Source organism: Parasteatoda tepidariorum, chromosome 2, assembly GCF_043381705.1.
Source record: "Parasteatoda tepidariorum isolate YZ-2023 chromosome 2, CAS_Ptep_4.0, whole genome shotgun sequence".
NCBI lineage: Eukaryota > Metazoa > Arthropoda > Arachnida > Araneae > Theridiidae > Parasteatoda > Parasteatoda tepidariorum.
Genome location: NC_092205.1, coordinates 6,719,718 through 6,738,473, shown reverse-complemented (window position 1 = coordinate 6,738,473; position 18,756 = coordinate 6,719,718). Strand labels below are relative to the sequence as shown.

At 27.4% G+C, this 18,756-nt stretch overlaps 2 protein-coding genes across 2 annotated transcripts; both read left to right on the top strand.

Moving 5' to 3' along the window:
• Positions 1 to 2,034: 2,034 nt before the first annotated feature.
• LOC107437299 (cuticle protein 10.9-like) lies at positions 2,035 to 4,968 on the top strand. Its single transcript, XM_043051376.1, has 3 exons — positions 2,035 to 2,046; positions 3,337 to 3,387; positions 4,543 to 4,968. Exons 1-3 carry the CDS (start codon positions 2,035 to 2,037, stop codon positions 4,966 to 4,968), a joined length of 489 nt encoding a protein of 162 aa, XP_042907310.1.
• A 4,861-nt stretch (positions 4,969 to 9,829) lies between these two features.
• On the top strand, positions 9,830 to 12,659 carry LOC107437300 (cuticle protein 14-like). Its single transcript, XM_043051378.2, has 3 exons — positions 9,830 to 9,856; positions 10,935 to 10,985; positions 12,171 to 12,659. The coding sequence occupies exons 1-3, from the start codon at positions 9,845 to 9,847 to the stop codon at positions 12,657 to 12,659; spliced, it is 552 nt and encodes a 183-aa protein (XP_042907312.1). The 5' UTR covers positions 9,830 to 9,844.
• The last annotated feature ends 6,097 nt before the right edge of the window (positions 12,660 to 18,756 follow it).

Here is an 18,756-nt window from a genome sequence, read left to right as displayed (position 1 = left end):
ATATCATCAAATTGTTGCCTCTATAATGTAAAGAATTTGTGAATTCCAGAAAAAGGGGTTTTGATATTTTCATGTGAGGTCTACAAAGAGTTTCCCTGATGAAGTGCTGTCTGGTCAACACACATATCTTTTATTTTTATTGCCTTTTCCTGCTTTAATTATTTTTTTTTGAGTAACTAAACCTAAATATATGGTATTTAAACTATTCATTTGGTAATTTTCCCGTTCATATGATCATAATTCATCATAAATTAGGGTTTTTGAAATTTCAGTTCTCATTACCATGCTTAGAAAAAAAATACAAAACTGAAAAGCAAATTTTACCAAATAAATGGTTTTAGTGCTATGTTTTAAAGTGTTATGATGAAATTACAATATTTACCAAATTTCTTCACATAAAGCCCTATTTTATTGTTAAAGTTACCAAAACCATTACTAAAGCGTTTACGAAGCTTTTTAGTGTTTCCATAGTGCCAGAAACACGATACCTACCATCTTTATATAAAAAATGTGGTCAAACCTACTAAATTCTGATTTTGGCTCTAATAAGGTAGGGCGTATATCAATAATGTTAAAGCTGATCTTTTCCAATGTACCCTTTCTGAGAAATGACTTATGATCTCGTTTTGAAATTTTTTGAAAATATGTGAGATTATATTAGTTGTATGCTGTGATAATGTTTTAGCACTAACAGGAATTCATTTCTAGCTATAAGGGATTTTCGCTCAAAAATGATGAAACTTTTTAAAATATAAAAAGTTCTCAGTTCATTATTTTTTAAAGCAATTTCTGCCAAAGCTATGAATTAACAGTTATCACAGTGTAAATATGTATATGTTACTGGGAATGGCTGAAATGGGTGGTCGCTGACTTCCACCGGTGACAATCACAATGTGGCAAATGTCCGAAATATATATTAAGTCTAGTTAAGTGCCACTACCTGGTAATTATTTGCCCGGTATGCCCTACATCAATGTTTTTTTAAGGTCAAGTGCCCCTGCCCAGTATGTATTTAACCGGTACTCAGAACATTGATGTTTCTCCTAATTTATCCTCACAGATGTCAAAAAAAGTAATGATATTAACGCATAAATTAATATCAAATCGGATATAACAAATATTTCGGACATTCACCAAAGTGACAACGTGATTGTTGACATTCACCGGTGAAAGTGGAAACTATCTTGAGTTTGGTCATTCACGGTTACATATATGTAAATTTTCTGAGGAAAAAAACTGAAGCAATATCTTGTTTAGATGCTGAGAAAAGGTACATCAAAAAAAGTCAGTTTTAGTATTATTGGTATATTCCCTACTGACTCTTCTTATATTTTATTTCTATAGAATCGGGAACTAAATTTGTGAATCCCAAAATTTTGTTTATACTTTAAAAAATTTTGGGTTCTTTCATTTGAATAATTTTAAATTTAAATGTAATAGCCTGTATATCATCGAGAAACGGAAAATAAATTATTAACTCAATCATTGGCACAGGTGAGCAAATCGAGCAGCCTCCATTGCCCTCCAGAATTCTCACATTTCTTTTTCAGCATAAAATTTATGTCATTGAAGGAAAAGTAAAATTAAAACAATTTACTTATTCCCACAATATGCAACATTTAATGACAAAAACTTTTCATAATTTTCAGAAATATTTTTGAACAAATTATACTTCTAATGGAATTAGCCGTAGAAGTAAATTAATGAAAATCAAGCTTTCCTTAAAATCATTGCTTATTAAATTTGACTTAAAATAAACCAGAATACTATTATTATTTTAAAAGTAGTGTTGTTTTAAAATGCAAAGTCAAGGCCAATTATTTACGTAACGAACAATTAATAGACTGCATATTAAATCTAAAATGGAGCATTTAATAATATCTAGGAAGATAAAGTTTTGAAACGATCAACGAACGTTAACAGAATTAATCCCTTGTTGAAAAACTGAATAACATATTTCCTTATTACTATATAAAAAATCTGAAATAAGCTTAGAGTTATCATTTATTATTAATTTTAACAAATCATATCAATATGATTTCTCGGGTAAATTCAGATTTATTTTGCAATCAATATTTATATTTTGTGTTTAGTATGATTTTTGAAATTCATAAATTTCTGATGCTGTTTATCTAACGAGGAAAAAGTTTTGGGAATATTTTTGTAGAAGTTGAAAATTAAAAAAACTGTAAATAGGAGATCATTACACTTAATAGCATACATTAATTTCTTTTTCTTATTTGGATGCACAGATAATTTGGTTAATATTAAGTATAATAGTTTAAAAAAAAACATTTTAAGTGAATTTATTTTCTTAAAATGAAGTCAAGAACTAAGTATATCAAAACACAAGAATGTGAGTTTTATGCGTGAAAAGAAAATCAGTTCAAGTAAGAGAATATGAAAAATGAGTTACACGATATATTACATAACTTTAAGATGATAATGAAAGAAGGTAAAAAAATATAAGAAGATATGGAAATTGTAATCAATATTTTTCAATCAAGGGAATTTTTTGTAAGAAAAATAAATAAATTAAATTTTTTTATACATATATGAAAGCCTCATAATATAATTTGTTGATTTTAAAAATGCAATTTGAAATAAAATTTTTATTCAAACACATTGATTATCAGACGCTTTAGAAATAATTAAAAGTACATTCACACCAAGTTTAAATACGAAAATAACAAGAATAATATGAAAAATAGAAGAATATCAAAAATGAACTATAAGATAGTATAAAACTTTTAAACAATGAAAGAAATTATAAGAAAAGGAAAACAAAACTGTAATCCATATTTTATCCAAAGATTTGAACTAACGGTTGCATTAGTAAATATTTAAATTTTATTATTGTCTTTTCATACATTTAAAAGTAAATTACATTTTGTTGATTTTAAATATATGAAGGGAAAACAAGATTGTTTTGAAAAGTTTTGATATTATTTAGTGATTTGTATAAACCTAAAAACCAAATTGAAAGGTTTGGAGAAATATAATCACAGCCCCATTTTCAAATGGTTTCGGCAATCGTTTTTGGGAGGAAACATCCTGTATAGGCTATATGATGTATCTGTGTATTACTGTGTTACTGTGGAACTCAGGATACTTCTAATCAACGAAAAGAAGAGAAGAAAGCACGATGTTTGAAAAAGTTGGTTCATTGACATAGAGTCACAATTATATAATTGTGCCAATGAACATTGAATTAGAGAAATCGAATTAAATTTAAAGTATGCAAGTAGTTTTGTGATTTTGAATTTGCGATTTTTTTTCTCACCAGCATTGAATTAGCTTTTAAATTCTAAATTTTATTTTTCTCCCATCTCATAGGTTATTATTTTATCTGCAGTGACTGTTGTTGCACTTGCAAATTCTCTTATGGTAAGGGAACTATTTTATTATTACAACAAACCTGTTTTTTGAATACTAAGTAACTCTCCAAAAGTTTTTAAATGTTATATATTTTATTTTATTAATTTATTACGCTATATTTACTTATTATTAATTTTCTCCGATTATTTATTGTTCGGAAAATATAAGTATTATGCTTATAATGAAAGGTGAATAATGTAAAATGTATAATATAAGAATTATAAATGAAACAATGAAAATATTACACTAAAATTAAAAAGATATTAGAATATAACACTGAAATTAAACAATAATAATAACTATAATAGTTGAATAAAATGGGTAGTATTGATCAAATTTAAAGTAAAGAAACTCTAAAAGATAATATTTTCCACACACTGCTCTGAAATTAAATTGAAAATGAAAATAGTATTACTTGAATTTTTCGGAAAAAATGGAGATAGCATTGATAACTAAAATGTTTTTTAATATATAGTGCAATTATTTTTCATCACTTTTATCCCAAAGAAAGTTATCAAAGGATATAAATTTCGATTTCTTTTTAAGATCATCATAAAAGTTCTAAAATTGTTTGTATAAAATTTTGATTGCCTTTTTTTTAAATCAAAGGAAGCCGGATCAATATTATCTAACAAAACTGTAAATCGAATTACATTATTAGTATTAGCCACATTATTAGTATCAAGCAATCATATTGCATTATTAGTATCAATCTAAAGCAATCGTAGTTTCCAATACATTTTTATTCATGCAGTCATTATTTTTTGCTTATAAAGAAATTAAAGCAAGGAAAAATCAGCTATTATTATTTACTTTAATTTTTTAGAAAAGAATTATACTTGCTAAATTTTATTCACACAGATTTAGATAAAAAACAAAATTATAATAATAATTTGGTTCGTATAGTATAATTATATATTTCAAATAGTTTCTCATATTCTCCATTCTCACTTTCCACTCATCAATCTGGTTTATAGGGATTAGAGTTAACTTTGTAAAACAAATTGAGATTAATTGTCTTTAGTTAAAAAAATAAACATACATTTTAGAATTTATTTAAATTGTGGAACATCGTTAAAAGGCTTTTTAGAACTGATTAAAGCAAAATATTTAAAGTTATTCACTGTGAAAATGTAATATCTTGTACTGTAATTATAAGAACAGGGTCACCATGCATCTCATCCATGCAAATTTGGCTATAGTATCAAAGACAAACATGGTGAGCAGCACAGAGAAGAATCTGGAACTGGTGGCCATCATGTGACTGGAAGCTATGGATTTAAAGACAATCGTGGCATCCACAGAGAGGTTCATTACGTAGCTGACCACGGTGGTTTCAGAGCCCAAGTAAAGACCAACGAACCAGGAACCGCCAGCCAGAATCCAGCTGCCATTCACATTCACTCATCTGCTCCAGCTCATGGCCATCTCTATGGAGGATATGGGACTGGAGGTTATGCTAACCATGGGCATGGCTATGCAGGAAATGTTGGTCTAGGTTATAACCTTGGATATAATGGTCTTGGTTACGGTGCTGGATTTGGTGGATATGGATTAGCCAGTGCATTATTTGTACAAATATGCAACTAATAAAATCTCCTATTATAAGAGTGAATAATGATTTAATATTTGTCTTCATATGTCTCTAAACATGAGTTGATTCTTCTTTCACTTTGTTTCAGCCTATTATTTTTTGCTGTTAATAACTTACTTATAAAATTTTCTTCCTATAGAGTATTAATAAAAGGTTACCGAATTATAAATAAATTAAATATTTCAATAAAGCGGTAGATATTTAAAAGAGCCTCGAATTATTTAATTGACAAGCACATTTTAAAAATAGAGTTGCTCTTATTCGGATAGCTTTTTTGTTATATTTAATGACAAATGACTAATTTTCCAGATTGTATCTCTTGACTCTTTTTCTTGAGTTTCTTTACAAGAGGCTTATCTCTTACTTGTAAAAAGGCCTTCAATAAATATAAGAAAGCGTGTGATATTAAAAAAGGACTTGAAAGATGTCGAGAGGAATGTGTGACGTATAACTTGAAAAAACTAGAATTAACATAAATGGAATTTGGAGCTGCATTTACTCACAAAAATTTCAATTGCTGATAGAGTTAGCGTACGTACTGAATTTTCAAAATAATAAATGTACATCCGATATTTCAATAATAGGAGACAAAAAAAAAAAGAAATCATAATTTTTTTTATAAATGTTTTATAAACATTCCTCGATTAGGACCAATTTAGTATTTGAAAGGCGTGTTTTCTCGTAATAAATAATGAAGCCAACAAGAAGCAAATGAGATACGTGGACTGTGGTAGGTTTTATTTTTGGTTCTCATAATAATTACTCAATGTTCTATTGTTATTCTCATTATATAATCTTTCGTCGTAGTTCATCATTAAGCACTAAACACTTGCAATACTCGCCACACGAGGGAAATGAATCTATTTCAACAAATAAATGAAATTAATTTATTCAATAAATGAATAAATTGCATGATTTTACCTAACGAATGCATAAAATAATGGTATGAAATGAACTTATTCGATGAAGGAAAGTGAGAAATTTATTTTAATGAATTCAACGAAAGAATGAATAAAAAAAGCGAAAAAAGAAAATGACAATAAAAATTACGAATCACCACGCTTTTAACTTCGTATTTACCATATATTATATAATATATTCATTTCCTTGCGAGCAGTTCACGCCTCACTAATTTTTGGTGTTGAATCATTTACTTCTGACATTTCAAATCATTTACAAGTATTTTGCATTTATTAATGTTCATAAGAATCACTTTCACTCAAATTTATCTTTTGTTTGTGACACATTCTCTTATGTTTCGGTTCATTAACTTTCATAAAATGATTGAATTTTTATTTCTAGTTGCATAATAGTGACCGATTCTAATGAAATCTTGGATACCCTGTTGTTGAAAAAGAAAGAGTAATTTATAAAAATGTGCTTGCAAATAAACCTAAGTATTATTTGCTGTGACGTTTTATGGATTTGTAGGATTTAAAAATTCCAAGAATGCATATGGGATACCTTTTATTTATTTAAAGGCAATGAACTTTAACTAAATTACAGTTAAACAAATAAAATTATTAAAACAAAGCATTGATGCAAAAAAAGTACTGTCGATTATGTTCCTGTATGTTTTATGATAAAAAAAATATAATAGTTAAGAGCTTTAATTAAAAGTGTGAAGTGGCACTTTTTTTCATGATAACATCAATGTAATAAATACTCTTTTATGAACAATAAGTAAAAATAACTTTCTCTGGCTTCAATTTATCGAAACGGAATTCTACGTAAGTTAAATAATGTTTGGTCTAAAGAAAATTCGGGCTGAATGTAACTGATTTGAAATTAAAAAAAATATTCATAAAATTATGTACCTCAAACAACATATTAAATCCTTGAATTCAAACCAAAATGCTACCGCCTGGTATATGTTTCGAATTTAACTTCTTACAATATTCTAATCAATGTGGAGGTTTATTCTTTTTTAAGCGCATTTTTTAAGAGACAAATTATTTTTTGCCACCTAATGAGAAAATTATCTTTAAAACATTTCAATCCGTAATTGAAGAAACAGGGTATTACCAAGAGTGATTACTAATTTATAGGATAGATTTAATAATATCTGAAAATGCGTGAGTTCTAATACTTTTCAAATGTTATATGATTGGACATAAATTCCATCTGATCTAAATACATTTCTGTAATTGAATGCAATTTCTGTAAAAAGAATTCTGGCTAAACAACTGTAACTATAAGGTACATTTCTATTAAGAAACGTAATTCCGGTTAGCAAAACCAAACAATACGGTATTTAACCATTCGTTTGATAATTTTTTCGTTCACATGACAACAGTTTACCTTAAATTTTGGATTTCAAAATTATAGTTGTTATTACTATACATTTAGTAACAAATACAAATTAAAAAGTCAGTTTAAGGGAATAAATGTTTTTTATTCCATGCCCCAATATATCATTCTAGAGTTACTAAATTTTATCACATTTACTAAAGTTATCACATATTATTAGGCTTTATTTCATTGTTAATTTTACTAAATTCATAAACAAAGTGCTTCAGTAAAAATTACCGAGATTTTTGCTACCACATAGCCAAAAACACGGTAAATTTTTCTATATTAATGTAGTTTTGACTATAATTTAGACCTTTTCGGCGTTTTTATCACATTTAAATCTTGTTCTTATAAGCAAAATTTTCAATTTTTAAAACAAAAAGTCAGACATAGATTTGTTTAAAGAGTGATGAATGATCCATTTTTCGCAATTTCCAAAATAAAAAGGTTGAGGAAAAATATTAAATGGCGTCGAAGCTTCCAGAAACCATTTCTACTAAGAACTCTTCAACTCAGAATTCCATGAAATCTTAACTCTTAGTTTTCCGTGGATTGTGTTTTAAAAGATAACTCAACTAAAGCCGATCTGTCATTTTTCTTATGACATTTCATTCGATTTATCATTCAATCGTCACAAATTAAAGTTTTTTGTGTTCTTCCAACTATTTGATTAGTTACTATCACCTTTCTTCAAATCTTTCCAAATTCGTCTCAAAGATCAGTTTAAAACTTTAGAAATATCATCTCTGAGATGTTTCTTTGTCTTTTTGTCACAAATTAATTATTTAACTTTCATTATCTTGCTTATTTCTTAAATTAGTTCATTTTTAAAAAGTTCTTTAACTCCTGCCGTAATCGTATATATAGGAAAGTAAGAGAATTTTCAATAAATAGTAATTTGAACAGAATACAAATTAAAGGCATCGTATGAGATTTATGAAATAAATATGATTGCAGAATAATTTTAAATTATCATTTTAATCTTTAAGTAGCAGACAACATTTTATAAATTGTTTTTTAAGTGATTCGAGTTTCAAAATTTATAGGACAGGCTATATTTACTATTTAAAAATTGTATAATACTAAGTATTTTTAATTTTTGAACTTAATTGCGTAACTTTTTTAAAAAAATATTTGCATATTGAACAATAAGATAGACTACTTAAATATTTAATAGAGAATAATATTTCTTTAAAAATCTATAAAAGATTTTGATCTTTGCCTAGATTTCTGGGTCAGTATGCAAGATTAAAAGGCAATTTATTGGGATACTATTGTTAGTATATTATACAAGAGAAAAAATTGGTATATTTACACAAAATTTTACTTAACACGGCAGCTAATTTGAAATATTATTCAGAAAAAATCAAATTTTGCTATTAAATTTTTATTATAATATCAGATTAATATGATGATTGTAAGTGGGCTTTTGATTTTACTGTAAATGATTTTTTGCTGGTAAATGGTTAAAAGTCAAATTAAAGTAGTTAAACTATACTTGAAAAGTAAAAAAAATGTTAGTAGAGTACAAGAACAAAAAAAAAAGATTTTCTTTAGAAAAAGGTTTACAAAAATGTTTGCTTCTCAATTTTTACACAATTCCATGTTTTACCTATTACAATATACCGTCTACATTTTTTTAATCATTGGACATGTTTCTTATTTAAAACTTTTATCGGTTTAATATAAAATAATATACTAGTGTACAAACCATTATGGATTATTTGCATTAAACTATTTGAGTCAAATATTATTTATAAAATATAATTCAGAATCTAAGTGACTTCCGATAAAAAGTATTAGTTTCATACTAAAATTAATACTTTTTATCGATTTCATTTAAAAAAATTATCCTGGTATGCAAATAATTTTGGATTATTTGTTTTAAAATATTTTTGTCAAATGTTATTTATAAAATATAATACGGGATCTAAATGACTTCTTATGAAAATAATAATTTCAAACTGAGATTAATATTTTTTTATCGGTTCCATATAAAAAATTATCGCGGTATACAAACCCGTATGGAACATTGGTTTTAAGATATTTGTTACAAATATTATTTACAAAATGATATTCGAAACTTAAATAACTTCCGATAAAATTATCAGTCTTATGCTGAAATTAATATTTTTTATTAGTTTCATAAAAAAATTATCCATATATACGTTATAGATTTGTTTTAAAACATTTAAATATTTGTGCTAAATATCATTTATAAAACATAGTTCGGAACTTAATATCAATTGATATTATTATGGAATTAGATATCAGATCATACCTAATATCATTTCAAAAAAGTGATGTAATAAGTGCTAAATTATAAAAATTTCTTTCGATAAATGGTTTTAAAGTAAATTACGTAAGGGATAAAAGAAATTTGAATGAGTTATTTAATGACAAATCGAGCATTCCACAAAAATAGCACGAAGATCAAGTTCAGCAAAATTATTGAAGCATTAAGATAATTTAATTTCTTGTTCGGTTGACAAGGCCACACGTTTTTCCACAACTATATAAATGCTTTGAAGAAAATATTTTTTACTATCAGTCTTTCTTCGGTCTTTAAAACAGTACAATATGATTTCACGGGTAAGAATTTTCTTTATTGCTTAAAAGCATATGATTTTCAAAATATTTTAAACTATTTCATATTTTTTTAAAATTTCATTTCCTTAATAAAATGAATTTTCCATTAAGACTTTCAGTACGAACTTTCATAATTTTTGACTGGTTTTGCGATGGAAATTTCTACGTGCAATGCAGTTAAATACGGTTTTAAGTAAATGAATATGCAAGATATTCTGTAATTTCAGTAATCAGTAACTTTATTTCTTTATTGCAAATTTACAAATTCATTTAAGAGTGTTTTTTCTTTTCCGTTTGTTTTAAATAGTTATTTTTTAATAACATCTTCGAAGATATATTTTGTGATAGAATAATAAACTTTGTAAATTCACGAAATTTTTATTGCATATATGTTATACGAAAATTCAATAACACTAAAATAGATCTGATATAAATGTTTACATGCTTTAAGTAATCATATATTTTTTTTTAATTTTAGAATTACTTATAATTACAAGTTTTAAATATACGAAAAACTAAACGATTTCAATATATATATGTAAATTTTTTTTCAAAAATTATTCTTTTGAAATATCAAGAAAGTAATCAAATAAGCTCATAAGTATTTAATATGAGAGATACAGGAGAAAAAAATCAGAGTATTTAATAGGTGGTATTTTTTAAAAGATGTTCTTTGCTAAAAGCGTTTAATGTTAAAAAAAATTTTCCTGAAAAAAACAGCAAAAAAAAAAAAGATAAGACAGAGATATAAGACAGAGACAAAATAGTTAAAGGAATTTTATATAAATTTATTTATTCGCAGTATGTAGTTTGAAACAATTATAAATACAAGGTTTATAAATAGTATAAGTAAAAAAGAGCAAATATAAGTAAAATAAATAAATATAAGTAGTGTTATATAAAAAAAAATAAGGTGGTATATAATAAACATATGAGTATGTTAAAAAATCATGCAAAATACATACTTTTTCAAAATAACTCTTTAGTATTACGCTACAAATTATTTAATATTTTAATATATAATAAAATTATTTAACATAGTATTGAAATCATGGTATCATTTCTTTTTGATTTTTTACAGGTTCTTCTCTTAGCTGCTGTTACTCTTGTTGCTTTTGCACACCCTCCTGTGGTAATATATACATGTTTTTATCAGTATTTCTAAGTATTTTATTCACTAAATAACAATAATAATAAATTCATTGTTCTTGGTATTTTTCTATTGAACTCATTTATATAATTTTGGAAGGTGCATCACATTGGTTAAATAGTTTTTCTTAGAGATTATTTTGTTTAAAACAAAAAACTAATTACAAAAATATAAATATATAATTTAATATTGTTTTTAAATTAATCTAAAAACAAACTGAATAAAATAACAAATGAAATATAATAAATTTCCTTATATATTCAAATTATGATAAATGTATTGTAATCTTAAGGAAAAAAAATTTGAATGATACTAACGGTTATCAGCTGAAATTTCTGCCATATCAATTTATAAAATAAATTAAATATAAACTACTATGTAGTGTAATATTGTAACTTAAATTAAGAGGAGAAAAATTTAATGAAATAACAATTTACGCAAAACTATTTAGTTGAAACTTAAATTCTGCCAATTCTAATGTAAGCTTCATAAGAAAAAACTTGTGCAATAGTATAGTTAGGAACTTTTCTCTGTAATTATTTTATTCCAATCTCAAAAACAAAACAGATTAAATATATTTAAGTATGAAGTCGAATATTATTAATTAAATGAAATAGAAATTTTCAAACAAGACTAAAGATAAAATGAAATATTACATTAATTTTCAAATTTTACTGTATTGTGATTATAAGCAAAAAACAACTTAAGACAGCGATACATAAAAAAAGACAATGATTATATATTTAGTTGATTGAAAATTTTCATTTCTCAAAAGTTCTACTCAAATTAAGAAAAATTTTTAACCTGCGAACTAATTATTTAATGATTGAATTTAGAAAATTCTTTTTAGGAGTGTTTTGGTATTGATTGCTTTCTGCTTCGCTAATTTTATCCAAAACTATCAAGATTTGAAAGATTGCTTCAGAGATAAACATGCTTTTTAAAAGCTATAATATGCAATTTAAAAAAATCAAATTTTTTTCATGAAGTTTGAATAAATTTATTAATGGGTTTGAGCTTTTCTATGAATAATGCAATTGCTTTTAGTATAAGTTTTTATATGTTTTAAAATTTTTATGACGATCAAACGAAAAAGTTACACTTATGAGTTTATTTCAGATATCATTATAAGTTTTAAAAACAATTATATCTCACCTTTAATTATAGGACCATGGTCATCATGCACCAAAGCCTTACAAGTTTGGATACAGCATCAAAGACAAACATGGTGAACAACACAGAGAAGAATCCGGAACTGGTGGTCATGTGACAGGAAGCTACGGATTTACAGATGATCGTGGTATCCACAGACAGGTCAACTACGTGGCTGATCACGGTGGCTTCAGAGCTCAAGTAAAGACCAACGAACCAGGAACCGCCAACCAGAATCCAGCTGCCGTTCACATTCACTCATCAGCCCCTGCTCATGGCCATCTCCATGGAGGATATGCTGGATATGGACATGGCTATGCTGGTCACGCTCATGGTCACGTTGCTCAAGGACATGGTTATGCTGGAAATGCTGGTTTAGGCTACGGGTATGGTGGTTATGGTGGCCTTGGATATAATGGCCTTGGTTATGGTGCAGGATATGGTGGATATGGATTAGCCAGTGCACTGTTAGGCACCCTTCCTTATGCCAGATATGGTTATTAAGTCAAAAATTTTTGTAAATAAATAGGAAATAAATTTTTTTTCTTATAAAATGGTTGCTCTTTTATGTTTGGATATATCTTACACAGTTTACTATGAACTCCATAAGTAATTAAATAATCTTCATGAAATATAAGAGTAAATTAAAAATGTTATTCGTTAAATGTTCGTTCTCTTAATATCTAATTATATACAAGTATTCTATTACATTTCACATTGCAAATTATTAAAAATTTGTGATTTGAATTGTCTCTCCTATTTCAATTGAATAAATATTTGCACCCAAAAATATTTTTCCGAATATATATCGTTTACAAAATAATTTCATGGCAGGTCTAGCATCTTTTTTTGTTTTTTTATATCTCTTTTATCCAGCCACATGAGATTTGAAAATTATGTTCATATAGATTATCATAGAACTCAATCAATTTTAAAAATAACGAAAACTTTTTTTCCTTGCTCTAAAAGAAAGGTCTAGCATTTTTATTTGGTTATTCATGCCTCTTTTTCTAGCCACATGTGTTTTAAAAATTATGTGTATGTTCATTATCAGAACACTGAAACAATTTAAAAAACGGCGAAATTTGTTTTCATTGCTCTAAAAGAATTACCCTTTTTTTCCTTTAATAAATGTATATTTAATTTCTCTGAGAACTTATCTGGGGCATATTTTATGCATTAATATTTCATATATACATATATATTATAATATTTAATAATATTTTTCTGACACTAAGACATATATCAATAAATCGTTAAAGATTCAAATAAATTGAACTTAAAGTAGTTTTTATGAAATTTCTTTTTGGTGAGTGGCAACAGTGGGACAAACAGTGCTGGTCTGAAAGAGTAAGGGTTTGCACTGAAATATTTGAATGTGAGGAGTTTTAGAATCAATTTCAAGCTATGAACCTTTATTTCGACAAGTTAATGAGCTACACTCTGATGAAGTTGCGAACAGTAGGTAGATTCCTTATTATTTAGTATTAAATTGAAATAATATTTTTGTTTTAGAAATAAATAGTTGAAATTACATATAATAGCTATCCAGCCCATGACAAGAAAGATGGATTTTTCTCAATAGAAACTGCATAAATAATAACTGCTTCCAAAATTTATTTTTGTAACATATATTTATCATTCTTATTGAATGAATACGTTGAAATTATACACAATGCTTTTTTGAAAAAATGAATACATGTTGTCCCGCACGTGACATCAAAAAATCTAAATATTTTTAAAAACCGAATTGCAAAAATTCCGGATCAAATTAAGGTAAAAATTTCCGTCACTCAGTGTGCCGGCAAACTTTTTACAGTATATTTTTACAGAACTAAGTTTGATGCATCATAATTATTACTGATCCAAGTGGCCACACACTGACCGCAGTCAGTAATGCTTGACATCGGTGTTCTACTACTCTCGATCAGTCCAGTGCGGGACTATGAAATATGGAGTTATCATGAAGCGCTCTATCTTTATCGAAAACTGGAAAAATTATTGCTTAATAACTAAGTTAAAAGGAGATAAAATTATTTTGATTGGTTAAACGGTAAAAGTGGAAGTATGGCATTGGTTTAAATACAGAGCACCGACTTAATTCATCACATTCATTCGACTTGAATTGATCAAGCAATATGTACTCGTCATTTCGTTGGAAATTTTCTTAAGGAATTAGTGAATCGTCGGTGAATTTATATATCTGGACATAGCTCGAAATGTGTGTTTACGAAAACAGACATAGTATTTGATTCCGTTTTTCAAACTATTTTATGTATATTTTTCTTCTTCTTTTAAGTAATAAAATAAAATAATATAAATTCGTGATGCAATGTCGTCCATTCGCATAAAATACTTGGGACAGTTCACTAAATAAGTCTTTTTTTAAAGGTCAACATGTGTTTTGAGAAAGTTGCCACGGATGCTATAAATTTATAATAGTGGTTTTAAGTTTACATTGTAGAAATTTAGAGTTTTAAAACTCACTTTATTATTTAGAATTCTGAAAACAAAGACATCGTCTGAAAAGTTGCATGTGTAATATGCCTCGCCCTCCCAAAATTTGAATTTGGAGTTTCGAACTGACGGTGAACCAAGAGTGAATCAGAGAGCAGGATAGAAGTCAAGAGGCAACTTTTCTTTAAACATATTAATGACTGAAATCGCAACTTGAAGCTCTGCAATAAAGACCGTTGCAAGATTGTAAACCAGTGGTTTCTGAATGATTTTACTAATAAAATTGCAGATTTTCATTTTCAGATGAAATATCATACATCTCAAAATCTTTACCCACTTCTGTCTAAATTACAATTTAAAATAGAGGAGGGATATATGGGTTTTCAAAATGAATATTAGTGATCATTTCTGACCCCAGTGTCTTTATTTTAAATTCCGACTGGTAAAGGCCAGTAAATACAGATATGATACAAAATGTCCTTAAGTCATTGGCAAAAATTTTCACTTCAGGTAGAAATACAGAAGTAATATACTTTATAAAATATCATTTGAATTTAAATAAAACTATACAAATCACAAAATATTGAAATTTTACAATAACGTATCATCTGGCATTTCTGCACTTATGTGCCATTGGGGTACCACTTACAAACATTCAGGATTACTTAGTGATCATCCTATCTTCTAGCAGGCCAGTTGGTCAAGCGATCAGAGTGCCTGCCTGCGAAACCAATAGTTGTGGGTTTGAATCCCGATCCTTTCCTTTCTGTGTGTCGTCCATGGATCCATGGATGTTCCTTTCTGTATGTGGTCTCTTGTTGGATGAATGTGGTCCACACTGTGAATGGGCATCTGTGAGAGTGTGGAATGAGTAATTTTGCTCCTCTTCATGAGTTTCGGTTTGCAGGTGCCCATTGTGGAACGTTATGTAAGCAACACTTCCGGCATCTTTCGATGAGATGAAGAGTAGTTCAGTATCTGCCTTCAGAAATAATCTATTTTCCAACCACTAAACAAAGATATTTAAAAGTATATTATTTAACAATTAACGTCCAAAGAAATTCGATAGTGTCTCAAAACAAAAGTACCTGTTAAGCCTAATGAGATTTTTTTATAATTCGAAACAATTGTCTTCTGACATTAACTTTTATAATATGAGGTATGTTTATCTAAGAATAGACTCCAAACGTAAAATTCAGGAGCTAGAGAAATTCAACAAGTGATAATGATGAATAAAATATTCAGTAAATTAATGCTTCCGGTCTCAGATAAATTGGTTCGGCATTGAATCTTTATACCTGTATACCTCAAACTACATTGGTGAGAAAAATTTGCTGCGAACTTAATAAGATGTTGAAATGAAAAATCTTCCATTTAAATAAAATACTATTATCGTTTAATCAAGTTTAAGATTTCATTTTTGAGGTAAAATATGATTCACAGAATAATGATTTCTACGAATTTGTTCAAAGCTTATCAATATTTCGTGAAAAAACAGTGATAAAAAGGACAGTTTTAAAGGGATTTTTCTTTTAAAAAGATCATTAGGGAGATGGAGCTATCTAAAAGAAGAATTTGAAGAGCTTTTTGCAATTATTTTGAATTTACAAAAAAAAAAAAAAACATTTATTAAGCATAATTTCGACCAGGATTAATTATACAGCTTCATTATAGCAATTCATGTTAACAATTCATAAAATTGACGTTTGAATCTGACTTCATTAATAAAATACGCAAACTGAAACTAATTTAGTCTATTAAATACATTCGAGGCTGTAATTTTCGTAACAATATTTCACTCCTTTAATGTTAGACCACATAATTATTATTTTATGTTTAAGAAATAAACTGAATTATATCCGACGGTTCGAAAAATTTCAACATAGTCAAACTTTCTTATTAAAAAATAATTTTAACATTTATTTTGTAGAAAAAAATATCCATTAAGTGGTTTTTGGCATTTTTTATAAAGCTTTTTTGCGAATCAGTATTAAATATCAACTGAGATGTAGGTCATTTTAATCATGTAATCGAACCACTCAAACACTTGAAAGGTCCTGTCCTACGAATGGTATTAAAATTAAATAAAATTCTACTTCAAATGGTTATTTTGAATAAAAAATAACCTAAAATGTAAAGCTTTAAAATAGATATTAGATTTATAGTTTTTTCTAAATTTTTCCCTACACAAAATATATCGAATTAAATAAGTAAAAGTCAGAACTTAAATAAATTATTTTATAATAACTTCAAGTATAATTTAATTAAAAGTACTGTGATAATTGCTGGGTTATAAATAAAAGTATACTGTAAAATCTCCGTACGTATCTGCGAATATGATGTTGAACAACACTAAAAAATGTGTGAAGGAGCACTTTTTTTTAAGTTAACGCCAAATTGAGAGTTTATAAGCAGTTTAAAGGGTGTATAAAAGCTCTAAACACCCAAAAGGCCATGCAAAATGATTACAGAAAGATCACTCGCCTTTCTCTCTATCTGTGTTCTATGTCCTTTCTCCTTTGTGTGTGAATGCGTGACTGTGACCCACCCTATAAACGGGTTGTGGCAGTGTGACGTGGGCGACGTTGCTCCACCGCCGTGGCTTCGCCACAGGTGCCCACTGGGTAACGAAAAGGGAGTTAGCAGTTCGGGCACTTTCTGTGGCCAATGGACAATAGTTCCAAGTGCCCGGCATTAAAAAAAATATTCATGTCAAGCAAAAACAGTTTACGTGGTGCAAATAATTTAATTTAATTTTATTATTTCTTTATTTTTTACTTGTCAATAAATACAACTGCTTGTTTCCATGCAAATTACTTTTACTGATGCGAATATACATCAAAGAAATGTATTTTCATTATGAATATACATCAATGTATGTATTTTCATTAGGAATATACATCAATGTATGTATTTTCAAATATTGCATTCCTATGTTAAAGATTTTTTAAAAAAAGTTAATGATACCATTAATAATCGACCGATTTCAGAACCTAAGAGAATTTACACATTTCATACGTTATTAAAAATAAATGACAATATTTTTTACAAGTTTAAAATTCTTTTAAAACAAAATCATGTCTACAACATTTGTATTTTGGGTTTGAAATTTATTATATAAATTTCAGAATTGTCAATCGAATTGATGAAATTTTTGACAATTTTTAAAAATGATCAAACTGGTTAATGGTGGTTAATAATGGTCAAAAATGGTTAAAGAAATGTTTTGGATTACTCCAAAACAATGAGCATCCTCCTGCTCTTCCTGGAGAAAGTTACAGATAGAATGGGATACTTGCAAATGACGTAATGTACAGGTATGTATCTGTATCCTGATTGTTTGTTGAAACGCGGCATTTGCTAGCAACGGTTCTATTACGAGTAAGCCAAGTCCGCCCATTATCAATTCACTTAAGAGATTCATTCTAAATTATTTCACAAAGATTTCAATTCTTTCAGTATATATTTACACAGAGACTCAACACAAAGACAGGCACGGGGCCATGTAGAACATAAACAAATTAAATTATGATTCGAAGTTGCCAGGTACACAAAACAAAAATATATAACAAAACAAATAATAAATCTAAGTTAAGTAAAAAAAAGTTAACGAGAAAGAATTATATTTCCCCTAATTCGATTTGCGGCTCTGTATTCAATTAATTTAATGTTAAATGTTAAACTTAAATGTTAAATGTTAATGTTAAACTTAGCCCAACTTTAATACGCCATTTTGCTGATAAAGATTAGCTGGTCATGACATCATCGGTCACGTCTGTGGGTATGGGAGGTCTTCTTCTTGAAGTTCAAGTGCCCAATTCAAACACATTTTTTTTAAAAAGGTCTGTGAAAAAATATGTCAATATTCTATGACTTTAGACGTAGTGATGAATGTTTGTATGAATAATTACAAACTTTACAAATCTATTGAAAAATGCATAAAACAAACTTATTTATGGAGAGACTAATATAAAGGATCTAAAAATATAGCTCTTTCAATGTACTTTTGTTAAATTAGTTATTAAATTCACCCGTATAGTATTAACTTAAAGATTAAATTATTTGTTATATTTTCTTTAATTTCTGGAAACTGGTTAAAAAAAACAATCAGCTCAAGGAAAACAAAATGATACAACATGATATT

Bases quoted from the DNA above. Each gene is read 5' to 3' on its own strand.
- LOC107437299 (XM_043051376.1), top strand. The intron at 3,388-4,542 runs GTAAGGGAACTA...TTATAAGAACAG, and splicing joins CACTTGCAAATTCTCTTATG to GGTCACCATGCATCTCATCC.
- LOC107437300 (XM_043051378.2), top strand. The intron at 10,986-12,170 runs GTAATATATACA...CTTTAATTATAG, and splicing joins CTTTTGCACACCCTCCTGTG to GACCATGGTCATCATGCACC.